Raw genomic sequence first — 23,748 nt, 5'->3', positions numbered from 1 at the left:
GGTACAGGTTAGTTGAGGTAATGTGTACATGTAGGTAGGGGTGAAGGGTACAGGTTAGTTGAGGTAATGGGTACATGTAGGTAGGTGAAGGGTACATGTACAGGTAGGGGTGAAGGGTACATGTAGGTAGGGTGAAGGGTACATGTAGGTACAGGTACATTAGTTGAGGTAATGTGTACATGTAGGTAGGGGTGAAGGGTACAGGTTAGTTGAGGTAATGTGTACATGTAGGTAGGGGTGAAGGGTACATGTAGGTAGGGGTGAAGGGTACAGGTTAGTTGAGGTAATGTGTACATGTAGGTAGGGGTGAAGGGTACATGTAGGTAGGGGTGAAGGGTACAGGTTAGTTGAGGTAATGTGTACATGTAGGTAGGGGTGAAGGGTACATGTAGGTAGGGGTGAAGGGTACAGGTTAGTTGAGGTAATGTGTACATGTAGGTAGGGGTGAAGGGTACAGGTTAGTTGAGGTAATGTGTACATGTAGGTAGGGGTGAAAGGTACAGGTTAGTTGAGGGTACATGTAGGTACATGTAGGGGTGAGGTAGGGTACATGTAGGTAGGGGTGAAGGGTACAGGTTAGTTGAGGTAATGTGTACATGTAGGTAGGGGTGAAGGGTACATGTAGGTTGGGTGAATGGTACAGGTTAGTTGAGGTAATGTGTACATGTAGGTAGGGGTGAAGGGTACAGGTTAGTTGAGGTAATGTGTACATGTAGGTAGGGTGAAGGGTACATGTAGGTAGGGGTGAAGGTACAGGTTAGTTGAGGTAATGTGTACATGTAGGTAGGGTGAAGGGTACATGTAGGTAGGGGTGAAGGGTACATGTAGGTAGGGGTGAAGGGTACATGTAGGTAGGAGGTAATGTGTACATGTAGGTAGGGGTGAAGGTACATACAGGTTAGTTGAGGTAATGTGTACATGTAGGTAGGGGTGAAGGGTACATGTAGGTAGGGGTGAAGGGTACATGGTTAGTTGAGGTAAGGTACAGGTTAGTTGAAAGGTACAGGTTAAGTGTACATGTAGGTAGGGGTGAAGGGTACATGTAGGTAGTGTTACAGGTTAGTTGAGGTAATGTGTACATGTAGGTAGGGGTGAAGGGTACAGGTTAGTTGAGGTAATGTGTACATGTAGGTAGGGGTGAAGGGTACATGTTAGGTAGGTAATGTGTACATGTAGGTGAGTGAAGGGTACATGTAGGTAGGGGTGAAGGGTACATGTAGTTGAGGTAATGGGTACATGTAGGTAGTGAAAGGTACAGGTTAGTTGAGGGTACATGTAGGTAGGGGTGAAGGGTACATGTAGGTAGGGGTGAAGGGTACATGTAGGTAGGGGTGAAGGGTACATGTAGGTAGGGGTGAAGGGTACATGTAGGTAGGGGTGAAGGGTACATGTAGGTAGGGGTGAAGGGTACAGGTTAGTTGAGGTAATGTGTACATGTAGGTAGGGAGTGAAGGGTACATGGTACATTAGGTTGTAGGTAATGTGTACATGTAGGTAGGGGTGAAGGGTACAGGTTAGTTGAGGTAATGTGTACATGTAGGTAGGGGTGAAGGGTACAGGTTAGTTGAGGTAATGTGTACATGTAGGTAGGGGTGAAGGGTACATGTAGGTAGGGGTGAAGGGTACAGGTTAGTTGAGGTAATGTGTACATGTAGGTAGGGGTGAAGGGTACATGTAGGTAGGGGTGAAGAGTACAGGTTAGTTGAGGTAATGTGTACATGTAGGTAGGGGTGAAGGGTACAGGTTAGTTGAGGTAATGTGTACATGTAGGTAAAATTGAAGGGTACATGTAGGTAGGGGTGAAGGGTACAGGTTAGTTGAGTAATGTGTACATGTAGGTAGGGTGAAGGGTACATGTAGGTAGGGGTGAAGGGTACATGTAGGTAGGGGTGAAGGGTACATGTAGGTAGGGGTGAAGGGTACATGTAGGTAGGGGTGAAGGGTACATGTAGGTAGGGGTGAAGGGTACATGTAGGTAGGTGAAGGGTACATGTAGGTAGGGGTGAAGGGTACATGTAGGTAGGGGTGAAGGGTACATGTAGGTAGGGGTGAAGGGTACAGGTTAGTTGAGGTAATGTGTACATGTAGGTAGGGGTGAAGGGTACATGTAGGTAGGGGTGAAGGGTACAGGTTAGTTGAGGTAATGTGTACATGTAGGTAGGGGTGAAGGGTACAGGTTAGTCGAGGTAATGTGTACATGTAGGTAGGGGTGAAGGGTACAGGTTAGTCGAGGTAATGTGTACATGTAGGTAGGGGTGAAGGGTACATGTAGGTAGGGGTGAAAGGTACAGGTTAGTTGAGGTAATGTGTACATGTAGGTAGGGGTGAAAGGTACAGGTTAGTTGAGGTAATGTGTACATGTAGGTAGGGGTGAAGGGTACATGTAGGTAGGGGTGAAGGGTACATGTAGGTAGGGGTGAAGGGTACATGTAGGTAGGGGTGAAAGGTACAGGTTAGTTGAGGTAATGTGTACATGTAGGTAGGGGTGAAGGGTACATGTAGGTAGGGGTGAAGGGTACAGGTTAGTTGTACAGGTTAGTTGAGGTAATGGTACATGTAGGTAGGGGTGAAGGGTACATGTAGGTAGGGGTGAAGGGTACATTAGGTAGGGGTAAGGGTACATGTAGGTAGGGGTGAAGGGTACAGGTTAGTTGAGGTAATGTGTACATGTAGGTAGGGGTGAAGGGTACATGTAGGTAGGGGTGAAGGGTACATGTAGGTAGGGGTGAAGGGTACATGTAGGTAGGGGTGAAGGGTACATGTAGGTAGGGGTGAAGGGTACAGGTTAGTTGAGGTAATGTGTACATGTAGGTAGGGGTGAAGGGTACATGTAGGTAGGGGTGAAGGGTACATGTAGGTAGGGGTGAAGGGTACAGGTTAGTTGGGTGAAGGGTACATGTAGGTAGGTGAAGGGTACATGTAGGTAGGGGTGAAGGGTACATGTAGGTAGGGGTGAAGGGTACATGTAGGTAGTGAAGGGTACAGGTTAGTTGAGGTAATGTGTACATGTAGGTAGGGGTGTAATGGGTACATGTAGGTAGGGGTGAAGGGTACATGTAGGTAGGGGTACAAGTAGGTAAGGTTACATGTAGGTAGGGGTGAAGGGTACATGAGGTAATGTGTACATGTAGGTAGGGGTGAAGGGTACAGGTTAGTTGAGGTAATGAAGGGTACATGTAGGTAGGGGTGAAGGGTACAGGTTAGGAGGTAATGTGTACATGTAGGTAGGGGTGAAGGGTACATGTAGGTAGGGGTGAAGGGTACATGTTAGGTAGGGGTGAAGGGTACATGTAGGTAGGGGTGAAGGGTACATGTAGGTAGGGGTGAAGGGTACATGTTAGGTTGGGGTAATGGTACATGTAGGTAGGGGTGAAGGGTACATGTAGGTAGGGGTGAAGGGTACATGTAGGGGTGAAGGGTACAGGTTAGTTGAGGTAAGGGTACATGTAGGTAGGGGTGAAGGGTACATGTAGGTAGGAATTGAAGGGTACATGTAGGTAGGGGTGAAGGGTACATGTAGGTAGGGGTGAAGGGTACATGTAGGTGGGTGAAGGGTACATGTAGGTAGGGGTGAAGGGTACATGTAGGTAGGGGTGAAGGGTACATGTAGGTAGGGGTGAAGGGTACATGTAGGTAGGGGTGAAGGGTACATGTAGGTAGGGGTGAAGGGTACATGTAGGTAGGGGTGAAGGGTACATGTAGGTAGGGGTGAAGGGTACAGGTTAGTTGAGGTGAAGGGTACATGTAGGTAGGGGTGAAGGGTACATGTAGGTTGGGGTAATGTGTACATGTAGGTGAAGGGGTGGTTAGGAAAAGGGTACATGTAGGAGGTGAAGGGTACATGTAGGTAAAATGAAGGGTACATGTAGGTAGGGGTGAAGGGTACATGTAGGTAGGTCAAGGGTACATTGTCTGGGGTGAAGGGTACATGTAGGTAGGGGTGAAGGGTACATGTAGGTAGGGATGAAGGGTACATGTAGGTAGGGGTGAAACCCACATGATAGGTGGGATGAAGTTGGTACATGTAGGTAGGGTGAAGGGTACAAGGTAGCCATCAAGTGCTACATGTAGGTAGGGGGTGAACATTCCTCATGAATCATAAACAGTGAGTATAATTTATTTTATTTATCCTTTATTTAAGGCAAGTCAGTTACGAACAAATAATTATTTACAATGACTGCCTACCAAAAGGCCTCCTGCGGAGACGGGGGATTAAAAAACCTAAAATAAATACACGTAGCAGCAAAACAAATGGAGGTCAATGTAATTGTCTGGTGGCCTTGTCCATCCACTCCATCACAGGAGAGTGATGGAGTGCTGCATCAGATGACCTGGCCTCCACTATCACCCCACCTCAACCCAATTAAGATGGTTTGGGATGAGTTGGACTGCAGAGTGAAGGAAAAGCAGCCATCAAGTGCTCAGCAAATGTGGGAACTCCTTCAAGACTGTTGGAAAAACATTCCTCATGAATCTGGTTGAGAGAAAGGGGGCCACTTTGAAGAATATAAAATATATTTTGATTTGTTTAACACTTTTTATTTTTTTTATTGTAAAAAATAAAGAAACACTGGAATGAGTAGGTGTGTCCAAACATTTGACTGGTATTGTATTTACATTTTACATTTTTATAAATTTGAAAAAAAATCTAAAATCCTTTTTTGCGCTTTGTCATTAGGGGGTATTGTGATGTCATTATGGGGTATTGTGATTTCATTATGGGGTATTGTGATGTCATTATGGGGTATTGTGATTTCATTATGGGGTATTGTGATGTCATTATGGGGTATTGTGATTTCATTATGGGGTATTGTGATGTCATTATGGGGTATTGTGATGTCATGTTTTTGGTTGGACAGTTTTCTCAATTTCTTTCTTAGGTTTTTGCATTCTTCATCAAACCATTTGTCATTGTTTTTCATTTTCTAAGGTAGTCTGCTTGAAAACGTTAGATTTGATAGGGGAGCTGAAAGGTCAAATATACTGTTTAGGTTTACTGCTTTGTTCAAGTAGATGGTGATTCAGCAGTGATCTTAGAGAGGTGTCAGTGGGCTGACTGAACGCTCTGAGGGACTCTGGGTTGAGGTCAGTGATAAAGTAGTCTACAGTACTACTGCCAAGGGATGAGGTCAGGTGATTGTGTACCTACCGTAAGAGTCCCCTTGAAGCCTATAGTACCATTGACTATGTACATACAAAGGGGTGACAAAGCTGCAGGAGTTGTGACCCGTTTTTGTTGGTTATGTTGTCGTAGTTGTGCCTAGGGGGGCATATGGGGGAGGGAATGCTGTCACCTCCAGGCAGGTGTTTGTCTCCCTGGGTGCTGAGGGTGTCAGATTCTTGTCCCGTTCTGGCATTTAGGTCTCCACAGTCCCTGGGCCTGGAAATGGTTCATCTCCCCTTGTAGGATGACAATGTCTGTATTTCACATTTCTTTGATGAAGTCTGGGTTCCTGTTCAGACCTTGTATATTCCAGGATGAGATAGTAAATGCTTTGTGTTCCATAATGTCTTCCATAGTGTCTAGTGTCATAGTGTCTACCAATCTGCGTGCCACTTATGGTTTTCATATGTACATTTTTGTGAGTTTAATTTAATTTATAATAATGTCTTCATATCTCAATGTTCTACTTGCTTGAGCTCCTCTTCCTCTTATAGAATACTATCTCTAAAGTATTATGGAGCTCCTCTTCCTCTTATAGAATACTATCTCTAAAGTATTATGGAGCTCCTCTTCCTCTTATAGAATACTATCTCTAAAGTATTATGGAGCTCCTCTTCCTCTTATAGAATACTAGAGCTCCTCTTCCTCTTATAGAATACTATCTCAATGTTCTACTGCTTGAGCTCCTCTTCCTCTTATAGAATACTATCTCTAAAGTATTATGGAGCTCCTCTTCCTCTTATAGAATACTAGAGCTCCTCTTCCTCTTATAGAATACTATCTCTATGTTCTACTGCTTGAGCTCCTCTTCCTCTTATAGAATACTATCTCTATGTTCTACTGCTTGAGCTCCTCTTCCTCTTATAGAATACTATCTCTATGTTCTACTGCTTGAGCTCCTCTTCCTCTTATAGAATACTAGAGCTCCTCTTCCTCTTATAGAATACTATCTCTATGTTCTACTGCTTGAGCTCCTCTTCCTCTTATAGAATACTATCTCTATGTTCTACTGCTTGAGCTCCTCTTCCTCTTCCTCTTATAGAATACTATCTCTATGTTCTACTGCTTGAGCTCCTCTTCCTCTTCCTCTTATAGAATACTATCTCAATGTTCTACTGCTTGAGCTCCTCTTCCTCTTATAGAATACTATCTCTATGTTCTACTGCTTGAGCTCCTCTTCCTCTTCCTCTTATAGAATACTATCTCAATGTTCTACTTGCTTGAGCTCCTCTTCCTCTTCCTCTTATAGAATACTATCTCAATGTTCTACTTGCTTGAGCTCCTCTTCCTCTTATAGAATACTATCTCAATGTTCTACTGCTTGAGCTCCTCTTCCTCTTATAGAATATTATCTCTAAAGTATTATGGAGCTCCTACACCTTTTACAATATAAAACAGTTCCGGAACCCAAAATGAGTTCCGGAACCCAAAATGAGTTCCGGAACCTATTCCAGTCCAAGTCAACCACTGATAAGAAGTAATCAGGTCGGGCTATTTTATGTTTCCACTGGATCAGAGCATGAAATGTTTCTCTTTCACTCTGAGTAGTTATTGTTGGATAATAAGAACCTAACATTATCAAAAAGGAGAGAGGATCTCTGGCAGTCTCTATGGGAGTACCACAGGGTTCAATTCTCAGGCTGACTCTTTTCTCTGTATATATCAATGATGTTGCTCTTGCTGCTGGTGATTCCCTGATCCACCTCTACGCAGACGACACCATTCTGTATACATCAACGATGTCGCTCTCGCTGCTGGTGATTCCCTGATCCACCTCTACGCAGACGACACCATTCTGTATACATCTGGCCCTTCTTTGGACACTGTGTTAACAAACCTCCAAACGAGCTTCAATGCCATACGACACTCCTTCCGTGGCCTCCAACTGCTCTTAAACGCTAGTAAAACTAAATGCATGCTCTTCAACCGATCACTACCCGCCCGCCCGACTAGCATCACTACTCTGGACGGTTCTGACTTAGAATATGTGGACAACTATAAATACCTAGGTGTCTTGCTAGACTGTAAACTCTCTTTCCAGACTCGTATTTAACATCTCCAATCCAAAATTAAATCTAGAATCGGCTTCCTATTTCACAACAAAGCCTCCTTCACTCACGCCGCAAAACTCCCTCGTAAAACTGATATCCTACCGATCCTGGACTTGACGATGTCATTTAAAAAATAGCCTCCAACACTCTACTCACCAAATTGGATGCAGTCTATCATAGTGCCATCTGTTTTGTCACCAAAGCCCCATATACCACCCACCACTGCGACCTGTACGCTCTCGTCGGCTGGCCCTCGCTACATATTCGTTGCCTAACCCACTGGCTCCAGGTCATCTATAAGTCTTTGCTAGGTAAAGCTCCGCCTTATCTCAGTTCACTGGTCACCATAACACCCACCTGTAGCACGGGCTCCAGCAGGTATATCACACTGGTCATCCCCAAAGCCAGCACCCCCTTTGGCTGCCTTTCCTTCCAGTTCTCTGCTGCCAATGACTGGAACGAATTGCAAAAATTGCTGAAGTTGGAGACTTATATCTCAATAACTTTAAGCATCAGCTAACTGAGCAGTTTACGGACCGCTGCAGCTGTACACAGCCCATCTGTAAATAGCCCAACTACCTACCTCATCCCCATATTGGTTTTATTACATTTTTTGCACACCAGTATCTCTACTTGCACATCATCATCTGCACATCTATCACTCCAGTGTTCATTTGCTAATTTGTAATTACTTTGCTACTGTGGCCTATTTATTGCCTCACCTCCTCACGCCATTTGCACACACTGTATATAGACTTTTTTCTATTGTATTATTGACTGTACGTTTGTTTATTCCATGTGTAACTCTGTGTTGTTGTTTGTGTCGCACTGCTTTGCTTTATCTTGGCCAGGTCGCAGTTGTAAATGAGAACTTGTTCTCAACTGGCCTACCTGGTTAAATAAAGGTGTTCTTAACTAGCCTACCTGGTTAAATAAAGGTGTTCTCAACTAGCCTACCTGGTTAAATAAAGGTGTTCTCAACTAGCCTACCTGGTTAAATAAAGGTGTTCTCAACTAGCCTACCTGGTTAAATAAAGGTGTTCTCAACTAGCCTACCTGGTTAAATAAAGGTGTTCTCAACTAGCCTACCTGGTTAAATAAAGGTGTTCTCAACTAGCCTACCTGGTTAAATAAAGGTGTTCTCAACTAGCCTACCTGGTTAAATAAAGGTGTTCTCAACTAGCCTACCTGGTTAAATAAAGGTGTTCTCAACTAGCCTACCTGGTTAAATAAAGGTGTTCTCAACTGGCCTCCCTGGTTAAATAAAGGTGTTCTCAACTAGCCTACCTGGTTAAATAAAGGTGTTCTCCACTGGCCTACCTGGTTAAATAAAGGTGTTCTCAACTTACCACCTGGTTAAATAAAGGTGTTCTCAACTAGCCTACCTGGTTAAATAAAGGTGTTCTCAACTAGTCTACCTGGTTAAATAAAGGTGTTCTCAACTTACCACCTGGTTAAATAAAGGTGTTCTCAACTAGCCTACCTGGTTAAATAAAGGTGTTCTCAACTAGCCTACCTGGTTAAATAAAGGTGTTCTCAACTAGCCTACCTGGTTAAATAAAGGTGTTCTCAACTGGCCTCCCTGGTTAAATAAAGGTGTTCTCAACTAGCCTACCTGGTTAAATAAAGGTGTTCTCCACTGGCCTACCTGGTTAAATAAAGGTGTTCTCAACTAGCCTACCTGGTTAAATAAAGGTGTTCTCAACTAGTCTACCTGGTTAAATAAAGGTGTTCTCAACTTACCACCTGGTTAAATAAAGGTGTTCTCAACTTACCACCTGGTTAAATAAAGGTGTTCTCAACTAGCCTACCTGGTTAAATAAAGGTGTTCTCAACTAGCCTACCTGGTTAAATAAAGGTGTTCCCAACTGGGCCACCTGGTTAAATAAAGGTGTTCTCAACTAGCCTACCTGGTTAAATAAAGGTGTTCCCAACTGGGCCACCTGGTTAAATAAAGGTGAAACAGAAAATAAAGGGATGGTCTGTGTGGAAGATTAGGTTACTGACATTCCTGTTTTTGTAGCAGTCAGCAAAAAGTGTTTCTGGATTGTCCATGAGGAGCATCTCTCTGTACCTTGTCATGTTTAATATCTAAGGGGTTAGGGATGTTAGGTGTTTCTGGATTGTAGGTGTTTCTTGATTGTCTAAGGGGTTAGGGATGTTAGGTGTTTCTGGATTGTCCATGAGGAGCATCTCTCTGTACTCTCTGTGCCTTGTCATGTTTAATATCTAAGGGGTTAGGGATGTTAGGTGTTTCTGGATTGTCCATGAGGAGCATCTCTCTGTGCCTTGTCATGTTTAATATCTAAGTGGTTAGGGATGTTAGGTGTTTCTGGATTGTCCAAGAGGAGCTTCTCTCTGTACTCTCTCTGTGCCTTGTCATGTTTAATATCTAAGTGGTACTGTACTGTGGTGATCTCTTCACAGTGCCCTGTAGATGATGTGGAGGGGGTTACCCTGTATATGTCCTTGTAAAATAATCCACCTTTTATACAACCCTCAGTCTATCTTTTGGAAAAACATGCTGAACAATTCAGGAGCTCATCTGCTCATTAACTCTCCATCTTTCCACTCTCTCTCTCTCTCTCTCTCTCTCTCGTTTCTCTTCTCTCTCTCTCTCATTTCTCTCTCTCGTTTCTCTCTCTCTCATTTCTCTCTCTCTCATTTCTCTCACTCTCGTTTCTCTCGCTCTCGTTTCTCTCTCGCTCTCGTTTCTCTCTCATTTCTCTCTCTCTCTCTCGGTTCTCTTTTGATTTTCTCTCTTGTTTCTCTCTCTAGAGTTTTTAGCCACCACTTGTTGAAGCTGTGTAAGCTCCACCCCTCTCTGGTTGTGGACCAATCACGGGAGCTGCTGGAGTTTGCTGGAACCACCACTAACATCCACAGCAAAGAAGACCTGTACACACATGTGGTGAGAACTATATACTATACACTATAATATACACACATGGTGAGAACTATATACTATACACTATAATATACACACATGTGGTGAGAACTACATACTATACACTATAATATACACACATGGTGAGAACTATATACTATATACTATAATATACACACATGGTGAGAACTATATACTATAATATACACACATGGTGAGAACTATATACTATATACTATAATATACACACATGGTGAGAACTATATACTATATACTATAATATACACACATGTGGTGAGAACTATATACTATACACTATAATATACACACATGGTGAGAACTATATACTATACTATAATATACACACATGGTGAGAACTATATACTATACACTATAATATACACACACACACATGGTGAGAACTATATACTATAATATACACACATGGTGAGAACTATATACTATATACTATAATATACACACATGGTGAGAACTATATACTATACACTATAATATACACACACATGGTGAGAACTATATACTATAATATACACACATGGTGAGAACTATATACTATACACTATAATATACACACATGTGGTGAGAACTATATACTATATACTATAATATACACACATGGTGAGAACTATATACTATACACTATAATATACACACATGGTGAGAACTATATACTATACACTATAATATACACACATGGTGAGAACTATACACTATAATATACACACATGGTGAGAACTATATACTATACACTATAATATACACACACATGTGGTGAGAACTATATACTATACACTATAATATACACACATGGTGAGAACTATACACTATAATATACACACATGGTGAGAACTATATACTATAATATACACACATGGTGAGAACTATATACTATACACTATAATATACACACATGGTGAGAACTATACACTATAATATACACACACATGGTGAGAACTATATACTATACACTATAATATACACACATGGTGAGAACTACATACTATACACTATAATATACACACATGGTGAGAACTATATACTATACACTATAATATACACACATGGTGAGAACTATATACTATATACTATAATATACACACATGGTGAGAACTATATACTATATACTATAATATACACACATGGTGAGAACTATATACTATACACTATAATATACACACATGGTGAGAACTATATACTATATACTATAATATACACACATGGTGAGAACTATACACTATAATATACACACATGTGGTGAGAACTATATACTATACACTATAATATACACACACATGGTGAGAACTATATACTATATACTATAATATACACACATGGTGAGAACTATATACTATATACTATAATATACACACATGGTGAGAACTACATACTATACACTATAATATACACACATGGTGAGAACTATACACTATAATATACACACATGGTGAGAACTATACACTATAATATACACACACATGGTGAGAACTATATACTATATACTATAATATACACACATGGTGAGAACTACATACTATACACTATAATATACACACATGGTGAGAACTATACACTATAATATACACACATGGTGAGAACTATACACTATAATATACACACATGGTGAGAACTATATACTATAATATACACACATGGTGAGAACTATATACTATAATATACACACATGGTGAGAACTACATACTATACACTATAATATACACACATGGTGAGAACTATATACTATACACTATAATATACACACATGGTGAGAACTACATACTATATACTATAATATACACACATGGTGAGAACTATACACTATAATATACACACATGGTGAGAACTACATACTATACACTATAATATACACACATGGTGAGAACTATACACTATAATATACACACATGTGGTGAGAACTATATACTATACACTATAATATACACACATGTGGTGAGAACTATATACTATACACTATAATATACACACATGGTGAGAACTATACACTATAATATACACACATGGTGAGAACTATATACTATACACTATAATATACACACATGGTGAGAACTATATACTATATACTATAATATACACACATGGTGAGAACTATATACTATATACTATAATATACACACATGTGGTGAGAACTATATACTATACACTATAATATACACACATGGTGAGAACTATATACTATATACTATAATATACACACATGGTGAGAACTATATACTATAATATACACACATGGTGAGAACTATATACTATACACTATAATATACACACATGGTGAGAACTATATACTATACACTATAATATACACACATGGTGAGAACTATATACTATACACTATAATATACACACATGGTGAGAACTATATACTATACACTATAATATACACACATGTGGTGAGAACTACATACTATATACTATAATATACACACATGGTGAGAACTATATACTATACACTATAATATACACACATGTAGTGAGAACTATATACTATACACTATAATATACACACATGGTGAGAACTATATACTATACACTATAATATACACACACATGGTGAGAACTACATACTATAATATACACACATGGTGAGAACTATATACTATACACTATAATATACACACATGTGGTGAGAACTACATACTATATACTATAATATACACACATGGTGAGAACTATATACTATAATATACACACACATGGTGAGAACTATATACTATACACTATAATATACACACATGTGGTGAGAACTATATACTATAATATACACACATGGTGAGAACTATATACTATACACTATAATATACACACATGGTGAGAACTATATACTATACACTATAATATACACACATGGTGAGAACTATATACTATACTATATACTATAATATACACACATGGTGAGAACTATATACTATACACTATAATATACACACATGTGGTGAGAACTATATACTATAACTATATATACACACATGGTGAGAACTATATACATGGTGAGAACTATAACTATAATACACACATGGTGAGAACTATATACTATATACTATAATATACACACATGTGGTGAGAACTACATACTATATACTATAATATACACACATGGTGAGAACTACATACTATATACTATAATATACACACATGTGGTGAGAACTACATACTATATACTATAATATACACACATGGTGAGAACTACATACTATATACTATAATATACACACATGGTGAGAACTACATACTATATACTATAATATACACACATGTGGTGAGAACTACATACTATATACTATAATATACACACATGGTGAGAACTATATACTATACACTATAATATACACACACATGGTGAGAACTACATACTATATACTATAATATACACACATGTGGTGAGAACTACATACTATATACTATAATATACACACATGGTGAGAACTATATACTATAATATACACACATGGTGAGAACTACATACTATATACTATAATATACACACATGGTGAGAACTATACACTATAATATACACACATGGTGAGAACTATATACTATAATATACACACATGTGGTGAGAACTATATACTATACACTATAATATACACACATGTAGTGAGAACTATATACTATAATATACACACATGTGGTGAGAACTATATACTATACACTATAATATACACACATGGTGAGAACTATATACTATACACTATAATATACACACATGGTGAGAACTACATACTATACACTATAATATACACACATGTGGTGAGAACTATATACTATATACTATAATATACACACATGTGGTGAGAACTATATACTATATACTATAATATACACACATGGTGAGAACTATATACTATAATATACACACATGGTGAGAACTATATACTATACACTATAATATACACACATGTGGTGAGAACTATATACTATATACTATAATATACACACATGGTGAGAACTATATACTATAATATACACACACATGGTGAGAACTATATACTATACACTATAATATACACACATGTGGTGAGAACTATATACTATACACTATAATATACACACATGTGGTGAGAACTATATACTATACAGTATAATATACACACATGGTGAGAACTATACACTATAATATACACACATGGTGAGAACTATATACTATATACTATAATATACACACATGTGGTGAGAACTACATACTATATACTATAATATACACACATGGTGAGAACTACATACTATATACTATAATATACACACATGTGGTGAGAACTACATACTATATACTATAATATACACACATGGTGAGAACTACATACTATATACTATAATATACACACATGGTGAGAACTACATACTATATACTATAATATACACACATGTGGTGAGAACTACATACTATATACTATAATATACACACATGGTGAGAACTATATACTATACACTATAATATACACACACATGGTGAGAACTACATACTATATACTATAATATACACACATGTGGTGAGAACTACATACTATATACTATAATATACACACATGGTGAGAACTATATACTATAATATACACACATGGTGAGAACTACATACTATATACTATAATATACACACATGGTGAGAACTATACACTACTATACACTATAATATATACACACATGGTGAGAACTATATACTATACACTATAATATACACACATGGTGAGAACTATATACTATACACTATAATATACACACATGGTGAGAACTATATACTATACACTATAATATACACACATGGTGAGAACTATATACTATACACTATAATATACACACATGGTGAGAACTATATACTATACACTATAATATACACACATGGTGAGATACTATATACTATAATATACACACATGGTGAGAACTATACACAGTATGAGAACACTATAATATACACACATGGTGAGAACTATATACTATACACTATAATATACACACATGGTGAGAACTATATACTATACACTATAATATACACACATGGTGAGAACTATACACTATACACTATAATATACACACATGGTGAGAACTATATACTATACACTATAATATACACACATGGTGAGAACTATATACTATATACTATAATATACACACATGGTGAGAACTATATACTATACACTATAATATACACACATGGTGAGAACTATATACTATACACTATAATATACACACATGGTGAGAACTATATACTATACTATATACTATATAATATACACACATGGTGAGAACTATATACTATACACTATAATATACACACATGTGGTGAGAACTATATACTATACACTATAATATACACACATGGTGAGAACTATATACTATACACTATAATATACACACATGGTGAGAACTACATACTATACACTATAATATACACACATGGTGAGAACTATATACTATACACTATAATATACACACATGGTGAGAACTATATACTATACACTATAATATACACACATGGTGAGAACTATATACTATACACTATAATATACACACATGGTGAGAACTATATACTATACACTATAATATACACACATGGTGAGAACTATACTATACACTATAATATACACACATGGTGAGAACTATATACTATACACTATAATATACACACATGGTGAGATACTATATACTATAATATACACACATGTGGTGAGAACTATATACTATACACTATAATATACACACATGGTGAGATACTATATACTATAATATACACACATGGTGAGAACTATATACTATACACTATAATATACACACATGGTGAGATACTATACACTATAATATACTATACACACATGTGGTGAGAACTATATACTATATACACACACTATAATATACACACATGGTGAGAACTATATACTATACACTATAATATACACACATGGTGAGAACTATATACTATACACTATAATATACACACATGGTGAGAACTATACTATATACTATAATATACACACATGGTGAGAACTATATACTATAATATACACACATGGTGAGAACTATATACTATATACTATAATATACACACATGGTGAGAACTATATACTATACACTATAATATACACACATGTGGTGAGAACTATATACTATATACTATAATATACACACATGGTGAGAACTATATACTATAATATACACACATGGTGAGAACTATATACTATACACTATAATATACACACATGGTGAGAACTATATACTATACACTATAATATACACACATGGTGAGAACTATATACTATAATATACACACATGGTGAGAACTATATACTATACACTATAATATACACACATGGTGAGAACTATATACTATACACTATAATATACACACATGGTGAGAACTATATACTATACACTAATACACACATGGTGAGAACTATATACTATACACTATAATATACACACATGGTGAGAGAACTATATACTATACACTATAATATACACACATGGTGAGAACTATATACTATACACTATAATATACACACATGGTGAGAACTATATACTATACACTATAATATACACACATGTGGTGAGAACTATATACTATATACTATAATATACACACATGGTGAGAACTATATACTATACACTATAATATACACACATGGTGAGAACTATATACTATACACTATAATATACACACATGGTGAGAACTACATACTATACACTATAATATACACACATGGTGAGAACTATATACTATACACTATAATATACACACATGGTGAGAACTATACACTATAATATACACACATGGTGAGAACTATACACTATAATATACACACATGGTGAGAACTATATACTATACACTATAATATACACACATGGTGAGAACTATATACTATACACTATAATATACACACATGGTGAGAACTATATACTATACACTATAATATACACACATGGTGAGAACTATATACTATACACTATAATATACACACATGGTGAGAACTATATACTATAATATACACACATGGTGAGAACTATATACTATATACTATAATATACACACATGGTGAGAACTATATACTATACACTATAATATACACACATGGTGAGAACTATATACTATACACTATAATATACACACATGTGGTGAGAACTATATACACTATAATATACACACATGGTGAGAACTATACACTATAATATACACACATGGTGAGAACTATATACTATACACTATAATATACACACATGGTGAGAACTATATACTATAATATACACACATGGTGAGAACTATATACTATACACTATAATATACACACATGGTGAGAACTATATACTATACACTATAATATACACACATGGTGAGAACTATATACTATAATATACACACATGGTGAGAACTATATACTATACACTATAATATACACACATGGTGAGAACTACATACTATATACTATAATATACACACATGGTGAGAACTATATACTATACACTATAATATACACACATGGTGAGAACTATATACTATATACTATATGGTGAGAACTACTATACTATATACACACATGGTGAGAACTATATACTATAATATACACACATGGTGAGAACTATATACTATACACTATAATATACACACATGGTGAGAACTATATACTATACACTATAATATACACACATGGTGAGAACTATATACTATAATATACACACATGGTGAGAACTATATACTATACACTATAATATACACACATGGTGAGAACTATATACTATACACTATAATATACACACATGGTGAGAACTATATACTATACACTATAATATACACACATGGTGAGAACTATATACTATATACTATAATATACACACATGGTGAGAACTACTATATATACACACATGGTGAGAACTATAATATACACACATGGTGAGAACTATATACTATACACTATAATATACACACATGGTGAGAACTATATATACACTATAATATACACACATGGTGAGAACTATACACTATAATATACACACATGGTGAGAACTATATACTATAATATACACACATGGTGAGAACTATATACTATACACTATAATATACACACATGGTGAGAACTATATACTATACACTATAATATACACACATGGTGAGAACTATATACTATAATATACACACATGGTGAGAACTATATACTATACACTATAATATACACACATGGTGAGAACTATATACTATACACTATAATATACACACATGGTGAGAACTATATACTATACACTATAATATACACACATGGTGAGAACTATATACTATACACTATAATATACACACATGGTGAGAACTATATACTATATACTATAATATACACACATGGTGAGAACTATATACTATACACTATAATATACACACATGGTGAGAACTATATACTATAACTATATACTATACACTATAATATACACACATGGTGAGAACTATATACTATACACTATAATATACACACATGGTGAGAACTATATACTATACACTATAATATACACACATGGTGAGAACTATATACTATACATGGGTGAGAACTATAATATAATATACACACATGGTGAGAACTATATACTATACACTATAATATACACACATGGTGAGAACTATATACTATACACTATAATATACACACATGGTGAGAACTATATACTATACACTATAATATACACACATGTGGTGAGAACTATATACTATAATATACACACATGGTGAGAACTATATACTATACACTATAATATACACACATGGTGAGAACTATATACTATACACTATAATATACACACATGGTGAGAACTATACACTATAATATACACACATGGTGAGAATATACTATACACTATAATATACACACATGGTGAGAACTACATACTATATACTATATATGGTGAGAACTATACTATATACTATAATATACACACATGGTGAGAACTATATACTATACACTATAATATACACACATGGTGAGAACTATATACTATACACTATAATATACACACATGGTGAGAACTATATACTATACACTATAATATACACACATGGTGAGAACTATATACTATACACTATAATATACACACATGGTGAGAACTATATACTATACACTATAATATACACACATGGTGAGAACTATACACTATAATATACACACATGGTGAGAACTATACTATACACTATAATATACTATACACATGGTGAGAACTATATACTACACTATAATATACACACATGTGGTGAGAACTATATACTATACACTATAATATACACACATGGTGAGAACTATATACTATACACTATAATATACACACATGGTGAGAACTATATACTATACACTATAATATACACACATGGTGAGAACTATATACTATACACTATAATATACACACATGGTGAGAACTATACTATACACTATAATATACACACATGGTGAGAACTATAACTATACACTATAATATACACACATGGTGAGAACTATATACTATACACTATAATATACACACATGGTGAGAACTATATACTATACACTATAATATACACACATGGTGAGAACTATATACTATACACTATAATATACACACATGGTGAGAACTATATACTATATACTATAATATACACACATGGTGAGAACTATATACTATACACTATAATATACACACACATGGTGAGAACTATATACTATACACTATAATATACACACATGGTGAGAACTATATACTATACACTATAATATACACACATAGAACTATATACTACTATAATATACACACATGGTGAGAACTATATACTATACACTATAATATACACACATGGTGAGAACTATATACTATACACTATATACACACATGGTGAGAACTATATATATACACTATAATATACACACATGGTGAGAACTATATACTATACACTATAATATACACACATGGTGAGAACTATACTATACTATAATATACACACATGGTGAGAACTATATACTATAATAATATACACACATGGTGAGAACTATATACTATATACTATAATATACACACATGGTGAGAACTATATACTATACACTATAATATACACACATACTATAATATACACACATGGTGAGAACTATATACTATAATATACACACATATGAGAACTATATACTATACACTATAATATACACACATGGTGAGAACTATATACTATACACTATAATATACACACATGGTGAGAACTATATACTATACACTATAATATACACACATGGTGAGAACTATATACTATACACTATAATATACACACATGGTGAGAACTATACACTATAATATACACACATGGTGAGAACTATACTACTATACACTATAATATACACACATGGTGAGAACTATATACTATAATATACACACATGAGAACTATATACTATATACTATAATATACACACATGGTGAGAACTATACACTATAATATACACACAACTATATACTATACACTATAATATACACACATGGTGAGAACTATATACTATACACTATAATATACACACATGGTGAGAACTATATACTATACACTATAATATACACACATGGTGAGAACTATACACTATAATATACACACATGGTGAGAACTACATACTATATACTATAATATACACACATGGTGAGAACTATATACTATACACTATAATATACACACATGGTGAGAACTATATACTATACACTATAATATACACACATGGTGAGAACTATATACTATACTATAATATACACACATGGTGAGAACTATATACTATACACTATAATATACACACATGGTGAGAACTATATACTATACACTATAATATACACACATGGTGAGAACTATATACTATACACTATAATATACACACATGGTGAGACTACTACTATAATATACACACATGGTGAGAACTATATATATATACACACATGGTGAGATACTATACACTATAATATACACACATGGTGAGAACTATATACTATACACTATAATATACACACATGGTGAGAACTATACACTATAATATACACACATGGTGAGAACTATACACTATAATATACACACATGGTGAGAACTATATACTATACACTATAATATACACACACATGGTGAGAACTATATACTATACACTATAATATACACACATGGTGAGAACATACTATACTATAATATATACACTATAATATACACACATGGTGAGAACTATATACTATACACTATAATATACACACATGGTGAGAACTATATACTATACACTATAATATACACACATGGTGAGAACTATACTATACACTATAATATACACACATGGTGAGAACTATATACTATAATATACACACATGGTGAGAACTATATACTATAACTATAATATACACACATGGTGAGAACTATATACTATACACTATAATATACACACATGGTGAGAACTATATACTATACACTATAATATACACACATGGTGAGAACTATATACTATACACTATAATATACACACATGGTGAGAACTATATATACACTATAATATACACACATGGTGAGAACTATATACTATAATAATATACACACATGGTGAGAACTATATACTATACACTATAATATACACACATGGTGAGAACTATATACTATACACTATAATATACACACATGGTGAGAACTATATACTATAATATACACACATGGTACTATACACTATAATATACACACATGGTGAGAACTATATACTATACACTATAATATACACACATGGTGAGAACTATATACTATACACTATAATACACACACATGGTGAGAACTATATACTATACACTATAATATACACACATGGTGAGAACTATATACTATACACTATAATATACACACATGGTGAGAACTATATACTATACACTATAATATACACACATGGTGAGAACTATATACTATACACTATAATATACACACATGGTGAGAACTATATACTATACTATAATATACACACATGGTGAGAACTATATACTATACACTATAATATACACACATGGTGAGAACTATATACTATACACTATAATATACACACATGGTGAGAACTATATACTATACACTATAATATACACACATGGTGAGAACTATATACTATACACTATAATATACACACATGGTGAGAACTATATACTATACACTATAATATACACACATGGTGAGAACTATATACTATACACTATAATATACACACATGGTGAGAACTATATACTATACACTATAATATACACACATGGTGAGAACTATATACTATACACTATAATATACACACATGGTGAGAACTATATACTATAATATACACACATGGTGAGAACTATATACTATACACTATAATATACACACATGGTGAGAACTATATACTATACACTATAATATACACACATGGTGAGAACTATATACTATACACTATAATATACACACATGGTGAGAACTATATACTATACACTATAATATACACACATGGTGAGAACTATATACTATATACTATAATATACACACATGTGGTGAGAACTATATACTATATACTATACACTATAATATACACACATGGTGAGAACTATATACTATATACTATAATATACACACATGGTGAGAACTATATACTATATACTATAATATACACACATGGTGAGAACTATATACTATACACTATAATATACACACATGGTGAGAACTATATACTATACACTATAATATACACACATGGTGAGAACTATATACTATACACTATAATATACACACATGGTGAGAACTATATACTATACACTATAATATACACACATGGTGAGAACTATATACTATACACTATAATATACACACATGGTGAGAACTATACACTATAATATACACACATGGTGAGAACTATATACTATAATATACACACATGGTGAGAACTATATACTATAATATACACACACATGGTGAGAACTATATACTATACACTATAATATACACACATGGTGAGAACTATATACTATACACTATAATATACACACATGGTGAGAACTATATACTATACACTATAATATACACACATGGTGAGAACTATATACTATACACTATAATATACACACATGGTGAGAACTATATACTATACACTATAATATACACACATGGTGAGAACTATATACTATACACTATAATATACACACATGGTGAGAACTATATACTATACACTATAATATACACACATGGTGAGAACTATATACTATACACTATAATATACACACATGGTGAGAACTATATACTATACACTATAATATACACACATGGTGAGAACTATATACTATACACTATAATATACACACATGGTGAGAACTATATACTATACACTATAATATACACACATGGTGAGAACTATATACTATAATATACACACATGGTGAGAACTATACACTATAATATACACACACATGGTGAGAACTATATACTATAATATACACACATGGTGAGAACTATATACTATAATATACACACACATGGTGAGAACTATATACTATACACTATAATATACACACATGGTGAGAACTATATACTATAATATACACACATGGTGAGAACTATATACTATAATATACACACATGGTGAGAACTATATACTATAATATACACACATGGTGAGAACTATATACT

General features: G+C 35.0%; 1 protein-coding gene across 1 annotated transcript in view; it reads left to right on the top strand.

The window, feature by feature from the left end:
- The window catches only part of ap5z1 (adaptor related protein complex 5 subunit zeta 1), a gene marked incomplete at its 5' end in the record, with an annotated part of 92,295 nt that overhangs the window by 62,260 nt on the left and 6,287 nt on the right, over positions 1-23,748 (top strand). The window contains one exon of the mRNA XM_065016952.1: positions 9,994-10,126. Within this exon, the coding sequence (XP_064873024.1) occupies positions 9,994-10,126 (133 nt within the window). The remainder of the gene's footprint in view (positions 1-9,993; positions 10,127-23,748) is intronic.

Source organism: Oncorhynchus nerka, unplaced genomic scaffold, assembly GCF_034236695.1.
Source record: "Oncorhynchus nerka isolate Pitt River unplaced genomic scaffold, Oner_Uvic_2.0 unplaced_scaffold_720, whole genome shotgun sequence".
Classification (NCBI taxonomy): Eukaryota; Metazoa; Chordata; class Actinopteri; order Salmoniformes; family Salmonidae; genus Oncorhynchus; species Oncorhynchus nerka.
The sequence above is the reverse complement of the archived record's forward strand: the minus strand, read 5'-3'. Positions and strand labels throughout refer to the sequence as shown.